This window comes from Diaphorina citri, unplaced genomic scaffold (genome assembly GCF_000475195.1).
Source record: "Diaphorina citri unplaced genomic scaffold, Diaci psyllid genome assembly version 1.1 scaffold439, whole genome shotgun sequence".
NCBI classification, from domain to species: Eukaryota; Metazoa; Arthropoda; class Insecta; order Hemiptera; family Psyllidae; genus Diaphorina; species Diaphorina citri.
The window spans coordinates 34,017-58,527 of record NW_007377874.1 but is presented as its reverse complement, the minus strand read 5'-3'; the positions used below and the strand labels follow the sequence as shown (position 1 = coordinate 58,527).

Below are 24,511 nucleotides of genomic sequence, written 5' to 3'. Positions count from 1 at the left end.
AATGTTAAATTTTTGAAAAGAATGTGTGATATCGATTCCTAAAAATTGAAATATTTTGGATATGATTTTGATCTCATTGCAGATCCTTCTAGATTTCCAGAATCTAGATTTTTATGAGAAACACGCAGTTTTCAATCCCATCGGCAGCGTTCAATTTTCAAACGTCCCTCTTTCTCTATTCCTCAGTTCCTTTTCAATGTCCCATATTTTCAAAATTCCAGGATATGATTTTGATCTCATTGCAGATCCTTCTAGATTTCCAGAATCTAGATTTTTATGAGAAACACGCAGTTTTCAATCCCATCGGCATCGTTCAATTTTCAAACGTCCCTCTTTCTCTATTCCTCAGTTCCTTTTCAATGTCCCATATTTTCAAAATTCCAGTTCCATTTTCTGCTGTCCCATTCCTTAATTCCATTGTCTAGCGTCTCATTTTTCATTATCTCATGTGATGCGACTCTGAAACAATACTAGAGCGTTTATAATAAAGGAAGGACTTCCGCCGTGTTTTCGATACTTTCAATATCTCATAAACGTTTGTAAATATTTTGTTTTACCAACTTCAGTAATAAAATGTTATTTATTAAAGCCCCCTCTCTTTCCCTTCTTGTCTCTCTCTGTTAAACATTTTGTTTTGTTCGTGATTGTAAAAGAGATAAGTTATTATTATTTAGTTCATCAAAGTGGGACATGACGTAGTCTCATTACCCAGATCCATAGTAACGATGTCATTTTAATGATCTAAAACAATTCTACAAGTACTCGTGGTAAGTACAAATTCCTACAAATCTTACAATGAACAAAAGAAGAAAAATCTTTCAAAAATTGTTCAATTTTGAAAATATTGGATTTAGTTATTTAATTGGGTAATTTGTGGGACATTTTTCTCCTTTGTCTGGGAATATATTGTTTTCTGTTTCAGGCAGGAAAAGTCCACTTCAGCTACATCTATGGGTTCGGTGTGGTTGGCTGCCTGGCCATGTATGGTCTGCTCTACTTGATGGCTACATCCCCCAATGTGACCATCAGCACTGTGACGTCAGTACTTGGGTATTGTCTTCTGCCCATGGTGGTTTTGGCAGGAGTCAACGTTATTCTTTCCCTTCAGTAAGTATACTTTCGTAGGTATGTCTTATTGGGTAAGTTGAAAATCTTTGTCAGTTCGAGGAACTTTGGACTAAAATCTACCCCAATACAAACATTGAAAGCCAAAGAGGGAGGGAATGAGACAGTATTGGGTATCTCTCCAATGTAGGTATTTAAATAGGTACTGAGATTTTTTTTTTATCCACAAATACAAATTCTACAATACACCGGAAAGATGTCCCCAGCACATGCACTCGGATAGCTTGTTCAACACATGTGAGCAAGGGGTTGTTCTCCGCCCTATATTACCAACATTGGAATTAGCATATTTTTTTTTTACCTTTTTTTTATTATTGGAACTCATCAGTTAGAAGTCAATGTTATTCTTTCCCTTCAGTAAGTATACTTTCGTAGGTATGTTTTAGTGGGTAAGTTGAAAATCGTTGTCAGTTCGAGGAACTTTGGACTAAAATCTACCACAATACAAACATTGAAAGCCAAAGTGGGAGGGAAAGAGACAGTATTGGGTTATTGCGTGGAACAAATAGCTATACATATTGTTTTTGTGAGCCTATGTATATGCGAAATACCTCAATAAATGAGTGAATATCCTCATAATAATTTATCTATATAATAAAAATCATCTAGCTATAAGTAAGTAGATTACTTAACATACCTAATTTAGATTATTCATAAAGTATTTATTTCATTATTGAGAGTTACCTTTGATTTGATTTCCCCCACTGCATCTCACATTATTCTAATCAGAGCCATGGAAACAGAAAAGTGTGAAATGGTCTGATATAGAGGGTGTGGGTGTGAGGGTATGACTGGGTTATTAAGGAACTAATAAATCCTGCACAATGTTACACAACATAAATCCACGCTGTATACAAGGTTCCCACTATCAGCCAGCGACTTTCTAGGTGTTGTGGTTCTGGAGATAGAGCGATCAGTGTGTGAACTATGAAATGTGAACTGTGAATGGATCTCGTTCTTATAATATAAAGAAAGATTAGGATAAAGCCTTAAGGGATTAGATTGGAAATTTGGACAAGCCTAACCATTTTTGACTTTACTCTATGCCTAAAAACAAATAATAATAATAAAAAAAAAATATATATATTGATTGACGTTCAGAACGACATTGGCCCCTAGACTATTCCTATATCATGTCCTCGTTTTATAATGACTTTTGCTTACATCTAGGTTAACACTGAATTCCGCTCAGGTAAGTTTATGTTTGTAGAGAACATGTCAAATACAAGAGAAATTCGGTTCCAACTTCGAGTTAGAAAATTTGTCGGTATTGCAATGTGATATAAAATATACCTATTTGTACATATTCGATTATCTGACCATTTTCAACACTGAATTCCGCTCAGGTAAGTTTATGTTTGTAGAGAATATGTCAAATACAAGAGAAATTCGGTTCCAACTTCGAGTTAGAAAATCTGTCGGTATTGCAATGTGATATAAAATATATTTGTACATATTCGATTATCTGACCATTTTCTTCAGACAGCGTTTGTGAAAAGAAAGAAATGCTTTCATATATAGTGCATACCTATGTATGCGTATGATCCCTACGCTATCTCAAGACCGGTTTGTCTAGGAGCGATAAAGTTTGTGTATGTGTAATGTTTTCAGTTACTACTCAAAGTATTCCACTCAAGAACGGATAGAATGGGCTTGCTGGAATCCAGGGGAATTCGATGCTGTAAAGTGTTTAAGTCTTGTTCTAAAGAAATACTCAAAGTTTTGATCATTTTAAGTCGGTCGAGCGCACCTCCAACGACTTTGGGTAATTCTGGGTTGAACATTAAACCGGTCATTATTACCTAGGCCTTACGCTATTACAATTACGCCGGAATTCCCTCAAACTTTTCTCTTCTCAAAACTTTTTATTGCCTTCTTCAAAAGCTTTGCAGTGGAAGAGCCTCTTTCGATTCTTGGGCGAAGCTTGAAAGCTGCACTTCATATACATGAATTAGATTGGTGAATATTATGTTCAAGAAGCCCAATATATCTAACTTTGTTGCTTTTATTTGTAAATGGCCCAACTTGGTTTGGATCTAACTGTAGAAGTCTAATCCAACCTGGATGAAATCATACCTATGTATGCGTATGATCCCTACGCTATCTCAAGACCGGTTTGTCTAGGAGCGATAAAGTTTGTGTATGTGTAATGTTTTCAGTCACTACTCAAAATATTCCACTCAAGAACGGATAGAATGGGCTTGCTGGAATCCAGGGGAATTCGATGCTGTAAAGTGTTTAAGTCTTGTTCTAAAGAAACAAAAAAAAAAAAAAAAAAAAAAAAAAAAAACAAAAAAAAAAACAAAAAAAAAACAAAACAAAACAAAAACAAAATATTGATTGACGTTCAGAACTTTTCTTAGATGTGTGAGGTTGACAAGGCAGCATCAACTTTCACGACATTGGCCCCTAGACTATTCCTCTCATCATGTCCTCATTTTATAATGACTTTTGCTTACATCTAGGTTAACACTGAATTTCGCTCAGGTAAGTTTATGTTTGTAGAGAATATGTCAAATACAAGAGAAATTCGGTTCCAACTTCGAGTTAGAAAATTTGTCGGTATTGCAATGTGATATAAAATATATTTGTATATATTCGATTATCTGACCATTTTCTTCAGACAGCGTTTGTGAAAAGAAAGAAATGCTTTCATATGTAGTGCATACCTATGTATACGTATGATCCCTACGCTATCTCAAGACCGGTTTGTCTAGGAGCGATAAAGTTTGTGTATGTGTAATGTTTTCAGTTACTACTCAAAATATTCCACTCAAGAACGGATAGAATGGGCTTGCTGGAATCCAGGGGAATTCGATGCTGTAAACTGTTTAAGTCTTGTTCTAAAGAAATACTCAAAGTTTTGATCATTTTAAGTCGGTCGAGCGCACCTCAAACGACTTTGGGTAATTCTGGGTTGAACATTAAACCGGTCATTATTACCTAGGCGGCTAGGCCTTACGCTATTACAATTACGCCGGAATTCCCTCAAACTTTTCTCTTCTCTTCTTCTCAAAACTTTTTATTGCCTTCTTCAAAAGCTTTGCAGTGGAAGAGCCTCTTTCGATTCTTGGGCGGAGCTTGAAAGATTCTGGGTTGAACATTAAACCGGTCATTATTACCTAGGCCTTACGCTATTACAATTACGCCGGAATTCCCTCAAACTTTTCTCTTCTCTTCTTCTCAAAACTTTTTATTGTCTTCTTCAAAAGCTTTGCAGTGGAAGAGCCTCTTTCTATTCTTGGGCGAAGCTTGAAAGCTGCACTTCATACATGAAATAGATTGGTGAATATTATGTTCAAGAAGCCCAATATATCTAACTTTGTTGCTTTTATTTTCTTGAAAGATGCACTTCATATACATGAATTAGATTGGTGAATATTATGTTCAAGAAGCCCAATATATCTAACTTTGTTGCTTTTATTTATAAATGGCCCAACTTGGTTTGGATCTAACTGTCGAAGTCTAATCCAACCTGGATGAAATGGAGACACCTTCCCTCTACTCAAGGTTTTCCCAGATCCCCATTTTCTTTTCAGAACTGCGCCTCTGGTTTCTTTGCTTCTACTTTTTCCATTACTTTTATTATGTTTCCTTTGTACCTTCTGGGGTGAGGAGGTAAAGTAAGCAGATTTCCAAAAAACCCATCGGGAAAAGGAGGCGAAGTAGGGAGAACCGTTTGACACAATCTCTTCAGGGTGAACTTACACCACTCAATAGTCCCTTTCATCTTGAGTACTTACAAGGTGTATAAGTACCACTTGTTTCTTTTGTTTTTTTTTTGTTTTTTTTTTTTTTTTAATGAGGACAGTATGGAAAAATATTACTTATTGATCTTGGTTGCAGTAATTTGTAGTGCAAAAGGTTATATCCCACGTACATGTTTATAATTTTCTGTATTACTTATAAAATCTATATTATCTAGTTTCCAAAGTTTCCATATTGAAGAATGCTTTATATTTTCTTAATTCGAACATTGTAACATTGTTCGTCTACAGTTTAACCCACTTTCCATCTTTTCAAGCAAAATTGTCACTGCCATCTCCTATGGGTATTTTCGAACTTTAGCTGAATAGAATTCAGCTCCTACAGATTGTTTGATTATTACAGTCTCAAAGGTCATATCTCTATTTTTAAAGAAGTTCTTGTAATTCTTTTAAAATACCCCCCACTGCATCTCACATTATTCTAATCAGAGCCATGGAAACAGAAAAGTGTGAAATGGTCTGATATAGAGGGTGTGGGTGTGAGGGTGTGACTGGGTTATTAAGGAACTAATAAATCCTGCACAATGTTACACAACATAAATCCACGCTGTATACAAGGTCCCCACTATCAGCCAGCGACTGTTAAAATACCTACTTACTTGTCATAATATCCTCCCATATGAGCTGAAAAGAAAAATAGAGAGCAAAGAGGAACTTTTAACGTAAAGAGAGAGGCAGAAAAAAAGAGAGACGGGAGGGATGGAATGTGTTCTGTCTACTCCTTCCTTCGTTTTACATCACATCAGAGGACACAATATCCCTCTCTTCCCTGTCATATCCCACGATGTCATCCCCACCATACTGCTCTCCACTCCATTCCATATTCCTACCTCGAAAAAATCCCTCTCCTGATAATCCCTCCAGACATGGCAGGGCCTTTGACCTTCTGCTTGGCATTTGGAGGATTCTTGCTTTTGGTAAGTTGCTGTTTTCTTCTTTCTTTCCGAGGGCTAGAATTATATGCATCAACATGGATTTCTTCCAACTAAATGACTATTTACGTAGATGTAGATATTATATTAGAACTATTCTTATTATTCCTTCTACATGGGTAGTTAATATGTAGATATAACCTGACGTACTCGTACATGTGTCTACCACAACCAGCTGCAGGAGAGACCTTTGCTAAATCTTTGGAAAAAACTTTCCCTTGAATGGAAAATAACCTGATGATTTCCCTACGAACCTAAATGACACAGGCAAAAGAAATATAAAAGACGGTGCCGTCAAATGAAATGGAAAAGTTGAATTTCAATTTTCACTTTGAATAAATGACATTTTATATTATTCTGCTGATTTTCCTCCATTTTTATTGGCTTGGGGAAGGCAGCAGTGTGCCTGTCACTTGTGAATACTGTATGTCTCCTTGCCTGTGCAGTGATAGGCTATACGAGTATAAATGTAGTATAGATACGTTTACATTATTTAATCCAAAAACTGAAGACTGCTATGTATTTGAAAGGAAACAGAATTTCTAAATCCCGCATTGCTTTCGGCTTATTTTTGTGAGAGATTTATGTGATGACTGGTGGTTCAATAAGAACAATATTCAATATGACATTCACTTTGGTTGGCATTGGCACTATATCTTGTGGTTTTGTATGCATATGTGAACGTTACAGTGATGGATAATTCCATAAGTAGAAATAAGTAAATGAAGTTAAGTGCCTATATATATGCAGAATTGACATTGCGCGCCTTTTATTTTGTCATCCTGGCATTTGAAATTTCATGTAGCTCTAATAATGGGGATGGTTGCCAAGACCAAGGTCTTGGCATTTTATCCTGCAGATTTAGATTTAACTTGAGTCAGCAGAATTTTGGTCTTCATGATAAACTCAAGCGATCTGTTATGCATTTGTATTTCATATACACACACTATATCTGTTATTATTCTTTGTGGTCATGACGGTCTGAAGATGAATATTGTTGTCTCTGGCTATATTCAAATTTCAAGTGAATATGGGTGAAGAAAGACAGGGATTGAGAGGAAGAGACATGGAGAAAGAAAGAAGGGAGAGCAAGCAAAAGACCACAAGCTTCTGAATGAAGAGGGTGGGGTTTTGTTTGACTTTTCTATTATCTTCCATCATAACTTTATTATTTTGAAATTTCATAAACTATCCCCTTGTCATCAATGAAAATAAGTCCCTTGTGTGTTTAATTTTCGGCAAAAGGATAAGCTCAGCCAGGGAGAGCAAGCAAAAGACCACAAGCTTCTGAATGAAGAGGGTGGGGTTTTGTTTGACTTTTCTATTATCTTCCATCATAACTTTATTATTTTGAAATTTCATAAACTATCCCCTTGTCATCAATGAAAATAAGTCCCTTGTGTGTTTAATTTTCGGCAAAAGGATAAGCTCAGCCAAAATTCGATAAAAACAGGAGAACCCGTTTTTTGAATTCTCTGCAACTAAATATTTAGCTGAAGGTTCAATAAGATTTCTGCAATTTCCCTATCAGATAGGGCAATTGCTGTATTTTCATTCGTTTCAGAATGTAGCTTTGGGTCATACCTTCGTAAATATAAGGTCAGTAGGTAGATGTGAAGATGGTGGGTACCCATACCTAGTAGATAAAGGTACTACCTAGCCAGGAGGTAAAGGCACTTGTAATGTGAGGGATGAAAAGTATACTTAGCAACCAGGGAACGTTCAGTGAAACTGTATTACAAACTCAAATAACATCTTACTTGATAATATTTAATAATCATGAGTTGCTGGATCGAGGTCGTTGTGCATACAGACAAGTAGAAAACACCGTCAGTACGTGCAATGAAAAAGAGAGGACTTTTCCAGAAAACGCCTTTTCCAGTGCTCATTGAAGTTTTACTGGAAGTTTTTCAAAGTGTTTCATGTTTTTCAAAAGTGAATTACAAACTCAAATATGGCACCTGGTTATTTATCTACCTTCGTAAATATAAGGTCAGTAGGTAGATGTGAAGATGGTGGGTACCCATACCTATTAGATAAAGGTACTACCTAGCCAGGAGGTAAAGGCACTTGTAATGTGAGGGATGAAAAGTATACTTAGCAACCAGGGAACGTTCAGTGAAACTGTATTACAAACTCAAATAACATCTTACTTGATAATATTTAATAATCATGAGTTGCTGGATCGAGGTCGTTGTGCATACAGACAAGTAGAAAACACCGTCAGGTTAGTACTTAGTAGTAAAATACCAACTGCTAAATATTATTCGTGACAATAAGATCTTTCAAAAATATCTTTGTAATTTGGGTTAGTTGGTGACCATGTCTACTGTACTCACCCCTTTTGTTTCTATTTCCAGGGGAGCTGTCGGCCTAAGCCTAACGGCGTGCATGCGTCTTCCGGAATATGAGATGAACTTGTAGACAACATCATGGTTGTTATTGAAGTAAAGATATTGAGTGAGCTCATGCAGTCATGCATCATCTTCTGATACGTTGGTACCTATATCCATGTTGTTGTATTAGCATCACACATCGACCTCCTCTGCCGTCCTCAGGTCAAGGAAGCGTGCGCGTGCATGCGTCTTCCGGAATATGAGATGAACTTGTAGACAACATCATGGTTGTTATTGAAGTAAAGATATTGAGTGAGCTCATGCATCATCTTCTGATACGTTGGTACCTATATCCATGTTGTTGTATTAGCATCACACATCGACCTCCTCTGCCGTCCTCAGGTCAAGGAAGCGTGCCGCCTCCGTTGGGTCCGTCCAAAGTGTGGAAAACAGACTGGACTACGGACTACCGAGTCCAATCTAGCAATTTTGATCTCTCCCTTTCCATTATGCTGTTGTGTTCGGTACCGTTAGTACTTAGTAGTAAAATACCAACTGCTAAATATTATTCGTGACAATAAGATCTTTCAAAAATATCTTTGTAATATGGGTTAGTTTGTGACCATGTCTACTGTACTCACCCCTTTTGTTTCTATTTCCAGGGGAGCTGTCGGCCTAAGCCTAACGATCCTGACTGTTCTGTGGTGTGCAATGTCTGCATCCAAACTGTTGGTGACCTGCTTCGCCATGTCTCATCAGCAGCCTCTGGTGGCATATCCCTGTGCCATTCTCTACTCCGTGTTTGCTCTCATCACAGTATTCTAAATCTCGATCCAAAGGGCTGGAATACGACTAGCACAGTAGTCACCTCTTGAACATTTGAATCATTCCTCGGAAATTTCTGTGACTTGAAGAATTTCATTGCAAAGCCTTTGGATTGCTTAAACCATATATTTTACAATATTTTTTTTTTCCTTATAATTTTACAATATTTTTTTTTTTCCTTATAATGTGGGTTGGTATATAAATGTAAGTTTTAGTGCTTGAGTGTGTTTTGTTTGAAGAAATTTATTTTTCTTATTCTAAGGTCTTTTTATAAATAGCTAAATGTATGGTACGAGTATGTGTAGGTATTAGGTATTTAAGTTTGACACATTTTTTAATCATTACAACTTCTTGAAACTATTTGATGTACGAGGTTTACTTTTCTTCAGCTTCATTTTTTGCTACTTTACTATGGGGCGGACACCTCAAATTTGGATCATTCACTCTTTGGACTCTTAGTCCACATGTATGGTACGAGTATGTGTAGGTATTAGGTATTTAAGTTTGACACATTTTTTAATCATTACAACTTCTTGAAACTATTTGATGTACCTACGAGGTTTACTTTTTCACCATGTCTCCACTTTTAGATTATTGTAAAAATCAAAGGCGGATCAAGTTTACTTTTTCACCATGTCTCCACTTTTAGATTATTGTAAAAATCAAAGGCGGATCAACATCTACTCGTATGTAGGTACCAGAGATTTGAGACATGTTTGGATTGTTTGAACTCCGGTCTAAGAAGATTACAAGTTACACCATTCTCTTTGTTTGGACATAGCAACCCTGCTTGTGATCAATAAGCAATCTCCTGCACAGAAGACACCTCATCACGCCCGTATGTAGGTACCAGAGATTCGAGACATGTTTGGATTGTTTGAACTCCGGTCTAAGAAGATTACAAGTTACACCGGGTTTCTTATTTTTTTCAATAAAATTAATACTATGTATAGGTCTATTTCTCAGTGAGATATCCTTTTTCTCCATGGAGTACCCTTTGCATTACTGTTAAATTTGATGACGTAAAATTCAAATACGCCTAGTAGCTAATATATTATGTGTGTTAGTAACAGTGCTTATTCATGTACCTGCACATTTGTGATGAACATTACTCTAAATTTTCGGTTACCCTAGACCTTAGATCTAGATCGAAAGATGTGAAAGTATTTAATCTTATAATTTTCTAGCTATATCTAAAGTAGGTATTCACCCTTTCCAAGCGTTTTCAGAATTCAGAAATCTCTACATTTTCAATCCGTATGCTTTTCCGATGGAAAACTGGAAATCAAGAAAGTATCAGTGCAAATTTCTCGTCAGTTAGTGACTGAAAGTGGCTTCTTTCACTACATCATTTATTTCGTGACGTAATAATAGTTTTCTCCAATATCATGTATTTTTTCCCCTTCAACTGTCGATGTCGCTATGTTATTTATGTATGCTTTTCCGATGGAAAACTGGAAATCAAGAAAGTATCAGTGCAAATTTCTCGTCAGTTAGTGACTGAAAGTGGCTTCTTTCACTTCATCATTTATTTCGTGACGTAATAATATTTTTCTCCAATATCATGTATTTTTTCCCCCTTCAACTGTCGATGTCGCTATGTTATTAAATTTGTTTACCTATTTGTTTTTTCCCTAAGCCGCTTTAACATGTCTCATCTATTTATCTTTGTTTCTACTGTCTATGTATCTTTGAATGAATTAGCTAATTACATCACATTCACACTACAATGTTCCGTTACATAATTATCGTTAAGACTATAAGTACTCCAGCACTAATTAGAAACTATTGTCACTCTATTGTTAATGCTTGCAATCATCCCAGTTAATCTCCACAGGAACGTGCAAAGCGTTCTTGCTTGATAGTTGCCAGGACGCCAAAGGCTAAAGTATCATTTGAATAACCGAGGGTAGAGTATTCAGAGATGGAAATTGTGGAGAAACGAGAACCTGCGTTTTTCTATGTAAGATTATATTTGTGTTGAGTGTTGTTGTGAGCGCCACAACATCTACTCGTATGTAGGTACCAGAGATTCGAGACATGTTTGGATTGTTTGAACTCCGGTCTAAGAAGATTACAAGTTACACCGTTCTCTTTGTTTCGACATAGCAACCCTGCTTGTGATCAATAAGCAATCTCCTGCACAGAAGACACCTCATCACGCTATTCAGAATATTTGATGAAAATGCAAATACCATCTCAATATTCTCAATGCTTAAAAAACTCTGAACCCAAATTCACCAGCGTGTTCTTATTTTATTTAAAAGTTTAAATTATGGCAGCGGGAACTCCATTGATTCCTCTCAAGTTGGGGAACATTCATTTCCATTTTTTATTATAAAAAAAAACTTTGTACCAAAGAGAAAGAAAAAAAAATACAATAATAAACTTACAGGAAAATAAGTAAAGCACTGAAAGGATAGAGAAGATGAGGAAAAGAAGAGAAAAGTTTCAAGTCAGGACAATAAACAAAAGAAATTTAACCTAGTCAATAGAGATAGTGGGTGCTATAATAAAAGTGCTGAAATATTTTTATGTGTGTATGCTTTTCCGATGGAAAACTGGAAATCAAGAAAGTATCAGTGCAAATTTCTCGTCAGTTAGTGACTGAAAGTGGCTTCTTTCACTTCATCATTTATTTCGTGACGTAATAATATTTTTCTCCAATATCATGTATTTTTCCCCCTTCAACTGTCGATGTCGCTATGTTATTTAAATTTGTTTACCTATTTGTTTTTCCCCTAAGCCGCTTTAACACTACAGACAGTAGGTAGTTTGTGTAATTACAGCTTTGAACAGTAAATCATCGAAGCTTACAATGGTTTCAGCTTTTAGGTCGCTGCTGAGTAAACTAAGATTCCGTGTTTCAATTCTTCTACACATTTACAAGAGACCCGCATTGTAGGACAATAGTTTTTATTTATATTCAAGATGAGGAAAAGAAGAGAAAAGTTTCAAGTCAGGACAATAAACAAAAGAAATTTAACCTAGTCAATAGAGATAGTGGGTGCTATAAAAGTGCTGAAATATTTATTATGTTTGTATGTTTTTCCGATGGAAAACAGGAAATCAAGAAAGTATCAGTGCAAATTTCTCGTCAGTTAGTGACTGAAAGTGACTTCTTTCACTACATCATTTATTTCGTGACGTAATAATATTTTTCTCCAATATCATGTATTTTTCCCCCTTCAACTGTCGATGTCGCTATGTTATTTATATTTGTTAACCTATTTGTTTTTCCCCTAAGCCGCTTTAACGAAGATGAGGAAAAGAAGAGAAAAGTTTCAAGTCAGGACAATAAACAAAAGAAATTTAACCTAGTCAATAGAGATAGTGGGTGCTATAATAAAAGTGCTGAAATATTTTTATGTGTGTATGCTTTTTCGTGTTTTCTATCAAACAAAGACAGCGACAATAGCTAAATGTTTATTAGATTATTAGAGTTCTATCAAAACTGATGGCATAAAGATGACAATATGGCATAACGTTTGGTATAGGTGAGAATGTGCCAAGAGTAGAAAATTTACGAACTTGAAGTGAGAGTAATCTTCAAGTTTTCAACACTAATGAGTGATTAAACTATGAAAGGTTATCAAGGTAATGTATTTTGTGCTCGTTGGTTAGAAAGTTTGTTGCAATCTACATAGGTATACCTACCTAGAAAACTTTTTGCATTTTACATTAAATTCATAAATACAAGACATGATTATGTATAAATATCTTGTACTCAGCAAACAGGGTAGAGCACATAGGTATACCTACCTAGAAAACTTTTTGCATCTTACATTAAATTCATAAACACAAGACATGATTATGTATAAATATCTTGTACTCAGCAAACAGGGTAGAGCATATACTAACATTTTCAACCGAGTATGACAGCGAACTCCTTAAGTGAAGTGAGAGTAATCTTCAAGTTTTCAACACTAATGAGTGATTAAACTATGAAAGGTTATCAAGGTAATGTATTTTGTGCTCGTTGGTTAGAAAGTTTGTTGCAATCTACATAGGTATACCTACCTAGAAAACTTTTTGCATCTTACATTAAATTCATAAACACAAGACATGATTATGTATAAATATCTTGTACTCAGCAAACAGGGTAGAGCATATACTAACATTTTCAACCGAGTATGACAGCGAACTCCTTAAGTAGCTAAATATTAAGAAATTTCAGGGAATTAGTACCTAAACTAGGAGTGCTTCTTGGATTTGATGTAGGCTGGATTTCAAAACAAGTACAATACTCGTATAATGGATAATTATAATAAGACCTTCTTAAAGAGGCTTGAAGAATTTCCATTGTCACAAGAGGGCTTATTAAGTTTCAATATTTTGAGGTAATAATATTATTATTACATTACTAGAATCTTTGGTAGGTGGTTGTGTGGGTGCTGAAGTACAGTGAAAATCATCATACATACATGTTCTGTAGGTAGAATAAGGGCCGTACTTCAGCTTCATTTTTTGCTACTTTACTATGGGGCGGACACCTCAAATTTGGATCATTCACTCTTTGGACTCTTAGTCCACCCCCCCCCTCAATAAAGTCCTGGATTCGGGACTGGATAGAATGGCACCTGGTTATTTATCTACCTTCGTAAATATAAGGTCAGTAGGTAGATGTGAAGATGGTGGGTACCCATACCTAGTAGATAAAGGTACTACCTAGCCAGGAGGTAAAGGCACTTGTAATGTGAGGGATGAAAAGTATACTTAGCAACTAGGGAACATTCAAGTGAAACTGTATTACAAACTCAAATAACATCTTACTTGATAATATTTAATAATCATGAGTTGCTGGATCGAGGCCGTTGTGCATACAGACAAGTAGAAAACACCGTCAGTACCTACGTGCAATGAAAAAGAGAGGACTTTTCCAGAAAACGCCTTTTCCAGTGCTCATTGAAGTTTTACTGGAAGTTTTTCAAAGTGTTTCATGTTTTTCAAAAGTGAATTACAAACTCAAATAAAGGAAGCGTGCCGCCTCCGTTGGGTCCGTCCAAAGTGTGGAAAACAGACTGGACTACGGACTACCGAGTCCAATCTAGCAATTTTGATCTCTCCCTTTCCATTATGCTGTTGTGTTCGGTACCGTTAGTACTTAGTAGTAAAATACCAACTGCTAAATATTATTCGTGACAATAAGATCTTTCAAAAATATCTTTGTAATATGGGTTAGTTTGGAAGCGTGCCGCCTCCGTTGGGTCCGTCCAAAGTGTGGAAAACAGACTGGACTACGGACTACCGAGTCCAATCTAGCAATTTTGATCGCTCCCTTTCCATTATGCTGTTGTGTTCGGTACCGTTGAGTACTTAGTAGTAAAATACCAACTGCTAAATATTATTCGTGACAATAAGATCTTTCAAAAATATCTTTGTAATTTGGGTTAGTTTGTGACCATGTCTACTGTACTCACCCCTTTTGTTTCCAGGGGAGCTGTCGGCCTAAGCCTAACCATCCTGACTGTTCTGTGGTGTGCAATGTCTGCATCCAAACTGTTGGTGACCTGCTTCGCCATGTCTCATCAGCAGCCTCTGGTGGCATATCCCTGTGCCATTCTCTACTCCGTGTTTGCTCTCATCACAGTCTTCTAAATCTCGATCCAAAGGGCTGGAATACGACTAGCACTGTCACAGTAGTCACCTCTTGAACATTTGAATCATTCCTCGGAAATTTCTGTGACTTGAAGAATTCCATTGCAAAGCCTTTGGATTGCTTAAACCATATATTTTACAATATTTTTTTTTTTTTTTCCTTATAATTTTACAATTTTTTTTTCCTTATAATGTGGGTTGGTATATAAATGTAAGTTTTAGTGCTTGAGTGTGTTTTGTTTGAATGGCACCTGGTTATTTATCTACCTTCGTAAATATAAGGTCAGTAGGTAGATGTGAAGATGGTGGGTACCCATACCTAGTAGATAAAGGTACTACCTAGCCAGGAGGTAAAGGCACTTGTAATGTGAGGGATGAAAAGTATACTTAGCAACTAGGGAACATTCAAGTGAAACTGTATTAGGAACTCAAATAACATCTTACTTGATAATATTTAATAATCATGAGTTGCTGGATCGAGGCCGTTGTGCATACAGACAAGTAGAAAACACCGTCAGTACCTACGTGCAATGAAAAAGAGAGGACTTTTCCAGAAAACGCCTTTTCCAGTGCTCATTGAAGTTTTACTGGAAGTTTTTCAAAGTGTTTCATGTTTTTCAAAAGTGAATTACAAACTCAAATAATGACTTGATTCTCAATACTTAGTCATACCTATTCTAGGTATGTCTACGAAAAGGAAAACCAAGTTGTATTTGATGGTACAACTTAATACGAAAAACCAAAACATAAACATAAAACCAAGTTGTATTCAATTTTGTCGTTAAAAAAACCATCTAAATCCAAAATAGGTTCTCCATCCAAAATGTCCTTATGACACGTCTCTTCATCTAGTATCCCAACAGGACACTCCATCTTCCGAGGAGACTCTCTCAACTTAACACGATGATGTTTGGCGTTCGTTTTGAGTTTTCAAGAGGGTTTTCTATGATGACAAGACAGTTGTTTTGTACTTGATGTAATTACAAGTAAACATACACAACACGGTACCTACCCTTACATCTAACATCGTACCTACACCTACATATAACACACTATAATTAGAACATAATATTGTGTACTCCATTTCACTTGAGTAAATATAGGAGAACATAGGAGAGAGAGTGAGAGAGAGAGAGAATGGTAGCATACCTTCCAGACATACGAAGGAAGAAAACGAAGAGGCCATACATTACATAATGTTACATACGTATTTGCACATCAAAAGGAGAGGCATTTTTCTTTGATTTTAATATAAAAACTCGTTTAGAAGGTGAATACGAAATAACGAAAATTGAATTCAATAAATAAAATTAAAATAATTAAAAAAATTCTCTAGAAGAAACTTGAAGCTTGCACGTGCGCTGTACAAGATACGAAACTTTTTACTTAGGCATTGCACAGAGTAGATTTGAGTTTACCTTCAACGCTTCAACCTAGTTGTGAAAAGTACCTAAAATGGAAAATTATGATGAAAAAGTGGAGACAGAAACAGCGGATGGGGAAAGATGGAGAAGAGGAGGACAGAGTTATTACAATTTTTTAGAATAATTAAAAAGCCATTTAAAAGCTTTATTTAAATTTCACGAAAGTAGTTCACTTTTTTTCGATAAAATACAAAAGAAGCTCCACTCAATTTTGGCTCTTTGGGTATGGGTTTTTTACGGGGTTAAAAGAACTTTTCAGTCTCATCTCAAGACTTTTCATTCTATCCTATTTTTATTCCACATCAGGGAATTTTCGTAGAATTTCTAATAAATTGTTTCACGAATACGTCATACTATTGAGGTAAAGAAAAATCATCTTCGAAATGATTTTATCTGCAATGAAAAGTTGATGGTGAATAGGAAGATGAAGTAAGTATCTTTAAATGTATACCTTTACTAATTTTTAGTACTTGCAGTCTGCTTGTTACTTTGACTATTGAGGTAAAGAAAAATCATCTTCGAAATGATTTTATCTGCAATGAAAAGTTGATGGTGAATAGGAAGATGAAGTAAGTATCTTCAAATGTATACCTTTACTTACTAATTCTTAGTATTTGCAGTCTGCTTGTTACTTTTTAGGCAAGCACTTTCTAAGAGTTCTCCGAATGCACTGATTGTTGTAAACAAGTAATTAGGAAATTATCTAGGTATGTCGAAATAGAGGTACAATAGGTTTAATTATTTTTGCTTGTCGACTGCAAAATTTCTCATTTGTTTCGCTCAGAATTCAAACTACACAAATTTTCCATGTAGCTTTTCTCCTAGTGCAAAATCCATGCGTTTGTAATTATGCATGTAGATTTGAAATCTATTTTAAAAGCTCTCAAATTGCACCGGACCTTGTTCTGATAATTCAGGCGATTATTTTAATTGCTCTAGCGCTGCATTATCGTTTGAAAAAGGAGATTAAATTGTTGGATAAATTTGCTATTCAGGAAGGTTTATATTGAAAGTTTTCATCCGGAAGTTGGAGACGTAATTGTATAGAATAAACGCTAGCTACTTGCTATTCTTGCTAATGTTACGTCGCACAATGCCTAGAATTGAAGTCAATAGGACATTTTTGTGGTCTTGGAATGTAGGTTTGGTCTGTCCCAGTGAAATTGAGAATATTCTAATATGTACAATTTAAAATCCACAATGCCTAGAATTGAAGTCAATAGGACATTTTTGTGGTCTTGGAATGTAGGTTTGGTCTGTCCCAGTGAAATCGAGAATATTCTATGTACAATTTAAAATTCTTGCTTTAAATTTCAAGAAAAGAAACGTTCTGTGGTTTTCATTTGCGAATTTTCTGTGTATTTTAGAATTAAAAAAAGAAGTGCTTAAGAAAGAATATTTCAAAATGATTTTCTGAACAGAAAGTATGATCTGAATGAACTAATGAACTGTACTTGTCTTTGAATGTGTCTACATGGAAGAACAAAAGGCCCAAGATACATTACTCTGATACAAAAGAGAAGAAATGAGGAACGAGAAGAGAAAGAGGGTGACTATAAGGAAGGAGAAAACAAAAGAATCATTGTTTCTCAAGTTTGAGTAAAATGAAAAGAAATTTAACTTTTTTATAGCAGAAATGGCCAATATTGATTTTGCTCTAAAAAGAAACTGAGAAAAAAATCAACCTAACTTTGCTCTTCGTGATATTTTTCTCAAGAAAATTGCTGGTGGTTGAAAAAGAAGAGAAAAAGGAAGAAGAGGAGGAAGAGAGTTTCAAAGAAAAACATTTTGTTTTGTTCGTGATTGTAAAAGAGATAAGTTATTATTATTTAGTTCATCAAAGTGGGACATGACGTAGTCTCATTACCCACATCCATAGTAACGATGTCATTTTAATGATCTAAAATAATTCTACAAGTACTCGTGGTAAGTACAAATTCCTACAAATCTTACAGTACCTTTCATGGATTTGAATAAACGGGAAATCGTATCGGTTTTAAGGTGTGGGGAGGGGGGTATTTGTTTTTCCACCTCCTGACGAGAAATAATGAACACCCTTTGGAAATATGGATCGCAGTATTCGCAGTGTAGAAAGTCCTTTTCGGGCCTTCGGCTGTGACGGCGTTGTAGCTTGAAATCACCAAAAATCTTTCATGGATTTGAATAAACGGGAAATCGTATCGGTTTTAAGGTGTGGGGAGGGGGGTATTTGTTTTTCCACCTCCTGACGAGAAATACTGAACACCCTTTGGAAATATGGATTGCAGTATTCGCAGTGTAGAAAGTCCTTTTCGGGCCTTCGGCTGTGACGGCGTAGCTTGAAATCACCAAAAATCAATTTTCTATAGTACCTACAGCGAGAGGAAGTCATTATTATTTCACATTAAACTTTGAATTCTAATAGCTGTTCAACCCTCTCAGCGAGTTGTGCGATCCACTGAACCACTAGCAGGCAATCCATAGCGCAATATTCCGCGGAAAATAAATCTATTTTCGATAGTACCTACAGCGAGAGGAAGTCATTATTATTTCACATTAAACTTTGAATTCTAATAGCTGTTCAACCCTCTCAGCGAGTTCTGCGATCCACTGAACCACTAGCAGGCATTCCATAGCGCAATATTCCGCGGAAAATAAATCTATGCACCTCATGTATTTATTCAAAGACAAGCTTCACTGATTTTACTCAGGAAAAACATACTCGTACCTGTAATTGGTTGCTTTCCTGGAATTTCCACGAGCTCATCTTCAAAGTTCACTGATTTTACTCAGGAAAAACATACTCGTACCTGTAATTGGTTGTTTTCCTGGAATTTCCACGAGCTCATCTTCAAAGTACTTATTTATTTATCTACGTACCTATGTCATGAATACATTCATAAAATACATGACCTGAAATCTCCATTTCAATCTGTTTAATTTATGTCATCAATATGCGAGAGAACGATGCTTGATACATGATATGACGCTTAGGAGCAGTGTAGTCAAAGTGTCGAACCCCCTTCCAGGCTTAATGGCCCTGAGAATATACATAGTAGTAAGTATACATACCTAATCTGTTTAATTTATGTCATCAATATGCGAGAGAACGATGCTTGATACATGATATGACGCTTAGGAGCAGTGTAGTCAAAGTGTCGAAACCCCTTCCAGGCTTAATGGCCCTGAGAATATACATAGTACATAGTAAGTATATATACCTACATAATATGTATGTAGAATTGTAGACCCCCTAATAGTGGGACAGTACCGTGAGATTACCAGCCAGAGGATAGCAGATTGTTTATGTATGTTTATATATATAAAAAAAATATATATTCATTACTACTACTACGTTTCCAGGACTTAGTAGTGTTAAAACACAAATTCAGCAATTCACATTCCAAAATGTAAATACCCCAAAATCACTATCTCCCCATCACATTAAATTATTCGTGCTCCATTGTGTTGTTGTCCTGAGATTTTTTTTTTTTTTTTATCCACAAATGCAAATTCTACAATACACCGGAAAGATGTCCCCAGCACACGCACTCGGATAGCTTGTTCAACACATGTGAGCATTGTGAGCAAGGGGTTGTTCTCCGCCCTATATTACCAACATTGGAATTAGCATAAATTTTTTTTTTACCTTTTTTTTTATCAATTTGGTGGAATTGAACAGAAGGTGAAAAACAAAAGCTACCTACATTTGTATTGATAGCACAAAAAATAATAGGGACAGAGGACATCTGGAAGAGTGAAACATTCTAAACTGTGGCTGGGTGTGTGTGCGAAAACTCCGGGTTGAATATAAAATTTTGAATAACGCAGGGAAGTGGATAAAGGAAGGGAGTGAAAAACAAAAGCTACCTACATTTGTATTGATAGCACAAAAAATAATAGGGACAGAGGACATCTGGAAGAGTGAAATATTCTAAACTGTGGCTGGGTGTGTGCGAAAACTCCGGGTTGAATATAAAATTTTGAATAACGCAGGGAAGTGGATGAAGGAAGGGATGGTATTCAAATTTTCCAATTTATCGTTGAAATAAAAAATAAAATCGAAGAGAAATAAAGTGGAGACGTTGAGAAGGACGGATAGTGTGGAAGATATGTTTTATTCAAGCTGAAGATGAGTCAGGCAAGTTGACAGCTGTGTCCAGACTGGAATAATGATATCTGTCATGGCGTGCATGCTGTCTCATCTATTTATCTTTGTTTCTACTGTCTATGTATCTTTGAATGAATTAGCTAATTACATCACATTCACACTACAATGTTCCGTCACATAATTATCGTTAAGACTATAAGTACTCCAGCACTAATTAGAAACTATTATCACTCTACTGGTAATGCTTGCAATCATCCCAGTTAATCTCTACAGAAACGTGCAAAGCGTTCTTGCTTGATAGCTGCCAGGACGCCAAAGGCTAAAGTATCATTTGAATAACCGAGGGTAGAGTTTTGTGATTTTTTTGTGTAAGTGATTAGGTATAACTGCCCAATTCAGTCCATTGAAGAAATCAATCAGTGGTCAGTTTCCCCAAAAAATACCCAAAGGAAAATAAGTAGCTGCACTGGTTTGTGGCTGAACCAGGTGAAGAAGTAATATTGCCCTACTTTTATTCTTCACATTATTATTATTGTTGTTGTTACAACACCAAGGAAACATGTAGCGAGACCAGACCAAAAGGAAAGCGATGAACAGGAATGCTGCATGGAATGGGGAGATTAAGGAATGAGAAGAGGTGAAAGAGATGGAAAAAGAGGGAGATTGGGAGGGAAGAGGATGGGGGTTAAGGAGATGTAGAGTTCAATCAGATGTGAAATATCCGACTGTCGAGAAATTGTTTAATTTTCAGAGAAAAAATAGCGAGAAAGAAAAAAGCGAGAAGGAAATTATCTGCTTTTATTCTTCTTTTCCGTCTGAAGAGGATGGGGGTTAAGGAGATGTAGAGTTCAATCAGATGTGAAATATCCGACTGTCGAGAAATTGTTTAATTTTCAGGAAGAGGATGGGGGTTAAGGAGATGTAGAGTTCAATCAGATGTGAAATATCCGACTGTCGAGAAATTGTTTAATTTTCAGAGCTATCGCCATTCGGCGAAAGCTAAAGCCGCTACAACAACAACAACAACAACAACAACAACAACAACAACAACAACAACAACATAATATGTATGTAGAATTGTAGACCCCCTAATAGTGGGACAGTACCGTGAGATTACCAGCCAGAGGATAGTAGATTGTTTATGTAGGTATGTTTATAAAAAAAAATATATATTCATTACTACTACGTTTCCAGGAATTAGTAGTGTTAAAACACAAATTCAGCAATTCACATTCCACAGTTTGTAAATACCCCAAAATCACTATCTCCCCATCACATTAAATTATTCGTGCTCCATTCCATAGGTCAGAATCAGAACCCTATGTTTCAAGTGTTCCATCTGTCATTTTCGCCAATTTCTGAAATCTTCGTCCTAGCACTCTGAAATCTCGAATTTCCCGAACATCACGCCTTCAACAGCCTCAGCTTAGCGTTCCGTACGAATTTTCCGACTCTCGGGACGGGGAAACTTATCGCGTTTTCATCAGCCAATGTCAAGCCGAGAGGTTTCGTTTAATTATTCTGAGACTATGACGTCATGAATATAGACAACCATATTACTACACACGAGTAGACTTTCCATTGCCGCAGTCAACAAGCTATATAGAATGTGATATGGACATATGATCGCGCGTATATGAACTTGAATTTATTAGTATGATCCCTTTCCACTCAGGAATTTCAAAATCCACGGTGTGCATTTGGTAATAAGATACCTGGTTGCCGAATTTCGCCGCACTTGTGCTTATGATGTATAAATGATCTTTTTGTTCATCATATTATTTCTCATTCATAGGTAGGTACTTATTCTGTAGGCCGATCCACTCAGGAATTTCAAAATCCACGGTGTGCATTTGGTAATAAGATACCTGGTTGCCGAATTTCGCCGCACTTGTGCTTATGATGTATACCTAAATGATCTTTTTGTTCATCATATTATTTCTCAGGTAGGTTCTTATTATGTAGGCCGATTATTTGATTAGGTCAAAATTACCAACTTCATCAGCCACTGAATTTTACAATACCACGATCCTCTCCTCTATTTCAACCAAGTGGGTTGTACTCCATCGCATTTAGCTGCATATTTATGTGGGAGGTGAGCGTCCAATTTGAATTTTAAAATTTTCCAATGTAAACATCAAGTTTCACATGTTGTGTTCATAAATCAAAATATCAATATACGGCCCTAAAAACCCTCTCACGCTTACACCAAAGAAGATAAACCTCGATTTTCCGTCTTCTGCTTCTTCCTCTTCGTATTTCAACTCTGACGTACAATACGGAAACCATTTTCATACGTGCCGAGATTGTTTTTTTTGCTTCCTGAGGTGATGTGTTGACTTATTAGCTTATTACTGCTGGATCTCAAGCCTCAACCCCTGTGGTGAGTTTTTGAGTTGAGAATTGTTACCCACTATGTCTGATGGTTTTTCTCATGTGAATCATTTTAGTTAGATGACTAACTTTGTCCTTTGGCAACTCTTCTGTAGCTAAGGTCTTAGCAGGATTTGCCTTTTGGAATTATCCTCGTGTTCACGGAGCTACGTGAAATCCAACTAGCCAACAGAGTGGGATGCCCCAAACAATCACATCATGAAGATCCTTCCATATCAGTGGAAATAATGTACTTTTCTTTTAGTTCAGAACATCATGTTTATTTTTATCTCAGCAAGTTGGCTTCAGACTGCAGGAAGTTCCAGAATCCACGAGGAAAAAGGAAACAAAGACACCTAATGACCCAATGTACTTTTCTTTTAGTTCAGAACATCATGTTTATTTTTATCTCAGCAAGTTGGCTTCAGACTGCAGGAAGTTCCAGAATCCACGAAGAAAAAGGAAACAAAGACACCTAATGACCTAGATGTTACTGTACCTAATCCCTAAGTGTAGAGTGGAAGCTGTTGTAGTTAGCTACAGTTGAAATCCTAGGAAGATACAAAAAGAATAACATGAAAATATCGTAGAGCTCTCAACTCGCCCTTTTCTCCTCTGTCAAAATAAAAGTCGTAACTTTTAATTAAACAAATAATATTAGATCTGTCATTTCAGATACGTTGAAAGAGCAAAGATACTTTTTTTTTCGAATAAGAAAAAAAAGTTCTTGAAGAAATCCTTAGCAAAGTTCCTTTGTAAAAAAAAGTTTTACTTTGATTAATTTTAAATTAAAATAAAATTTACATTCATCTCTTCTGTTCTTCCTCTAGCCCCACCTGCCTCTTCTCAATTTATTAATTTAGCTTTAATTTAACGCTTTCCCTGTTTCTTTTAACCTTAGAATATAGGATTTGTAAGATCTTGGAAAAGAGGTTTTAGGTTTCTTATTTTTTTCAATAAAATTAATACTATGTATAGGTCTATTTCTCAGTGAGATATCCTTTTTCTCCATGGAGTACCCTTTGCCTTACTGTTAAATTTGATGACGTAAAATTCAAATACCTACGCCTAGTAGCTAATATATTATGTGTGTTAGTACCTGCACATTTGTGATGAACATTACTCTAAATTTTCGGTTACCCTAGACCTTAGATCTAGATCACCTTTGCATTACTGTTAAATTTGATGACGTAAAATTCAAATACGCCTAGTAGCTAATATATTATGTGTGTTAGTAACAGTGCTTATTCTTGTACCTGCACATTTGTGATGAACATTACTCTAAATTTTCGGTTACCCTAGACCAGCCATTCTTAACCTATGGTCCGTGGACCACTAGTGGTCCGCGAGAGGTAAGTAAGGAAAAAGTCATCGTGTCTCTATTTTATATAACATACCCCTAAGAAAGAAAAAAAATCTTTCCTCTTTTCATACAACGTGCTCCTCCTAACTCCGCTCTTATCAACGATTGCATTTGTGACCTTGAAATTGAAGCAATGATACAGTACCTTGGCGTGTACAATGTACAATTGATTGCATATACCTACATACATAATCTCAAGTGGTCCGCGAGATTTTTGGTTTATCAATAGTGGTCCGCCAATTCTAAAAGGTTAAGAACCCCTGCCCTAGACCTAGATCAAAAGTTGTGAAAGTATTTGATCTTATAATTTTCTAGCTATATCTAAAATATTCACCCTTTCCAAGCGTTTTCAGAATTCAGAAATCTCTACATTTTCAATCCTGATGATGCCCATTTCTTCCACTCGCATGAATTTAATTTGCCTTAGAGCCATACTTGGTTCGACGTAATATTTTTTTAGAAGGTAATTACAAGCTCTTCGTTGTGAGTTTTATGTTTTCTGGCATTTTTCCAGGCATTACGATCTCCTGTTGTGTCCTTTGCTAGTCATTGTTAAAGGAGAGGCATTTTTCTTTGATTTTAATATAAAAACTCGTTTAGAAGGTGAATACGAAATAACGAAAATTGAATTCAATAAATAAAATTAAAATAATTAAAAAAATTCTCTAGAAGAAACTT

The 24,511-nt window shown here is 36.0% G+C and overlaps 1 protein-coding gene across 1 annotated transcript; it reads left to right on the top strand.

Annotated features, from left to right (window-relative positions):
- The first annotated feature begins 901 nt into the window (after positions 1-901).
- Positions 902-9,354, top strand: LOC103508846 (protein YIPF5). Its single transcript, XM_026823345.1, has 2 exons — positions 902-1,107; positions 8,823-9,354. Exons 1-2 carry the CDS (start codon positions 980-982, stop codon positions 8,983-8,985), a joined length of 291 nt encoding a protein of 96 aa, XP_026679146.1. The 5' UTR covers positions 902-979; the 3' UTR covers positions 8,986-9,354.
- Positions 9,355-24,511: the final 15,157 nt, after the last annotated feature.

Bases quoted from the DNA above. Each gene is read 5' to 3' on its own strand.
- LOC103508846 (XM_026823345.1), top strand. From the start codon at position 980: ATGTATGGTCTGCTCTACTTGATGGCTACATCCCCCAATGTGACCATC. The intron at 1,108-8,822 runs GTAAGTATACTT...TTCTATTTCCAG, and splicing joins AACGTTATTCTTTCCCTTCA to GGGAGCTGTCGGCCTAAGCC.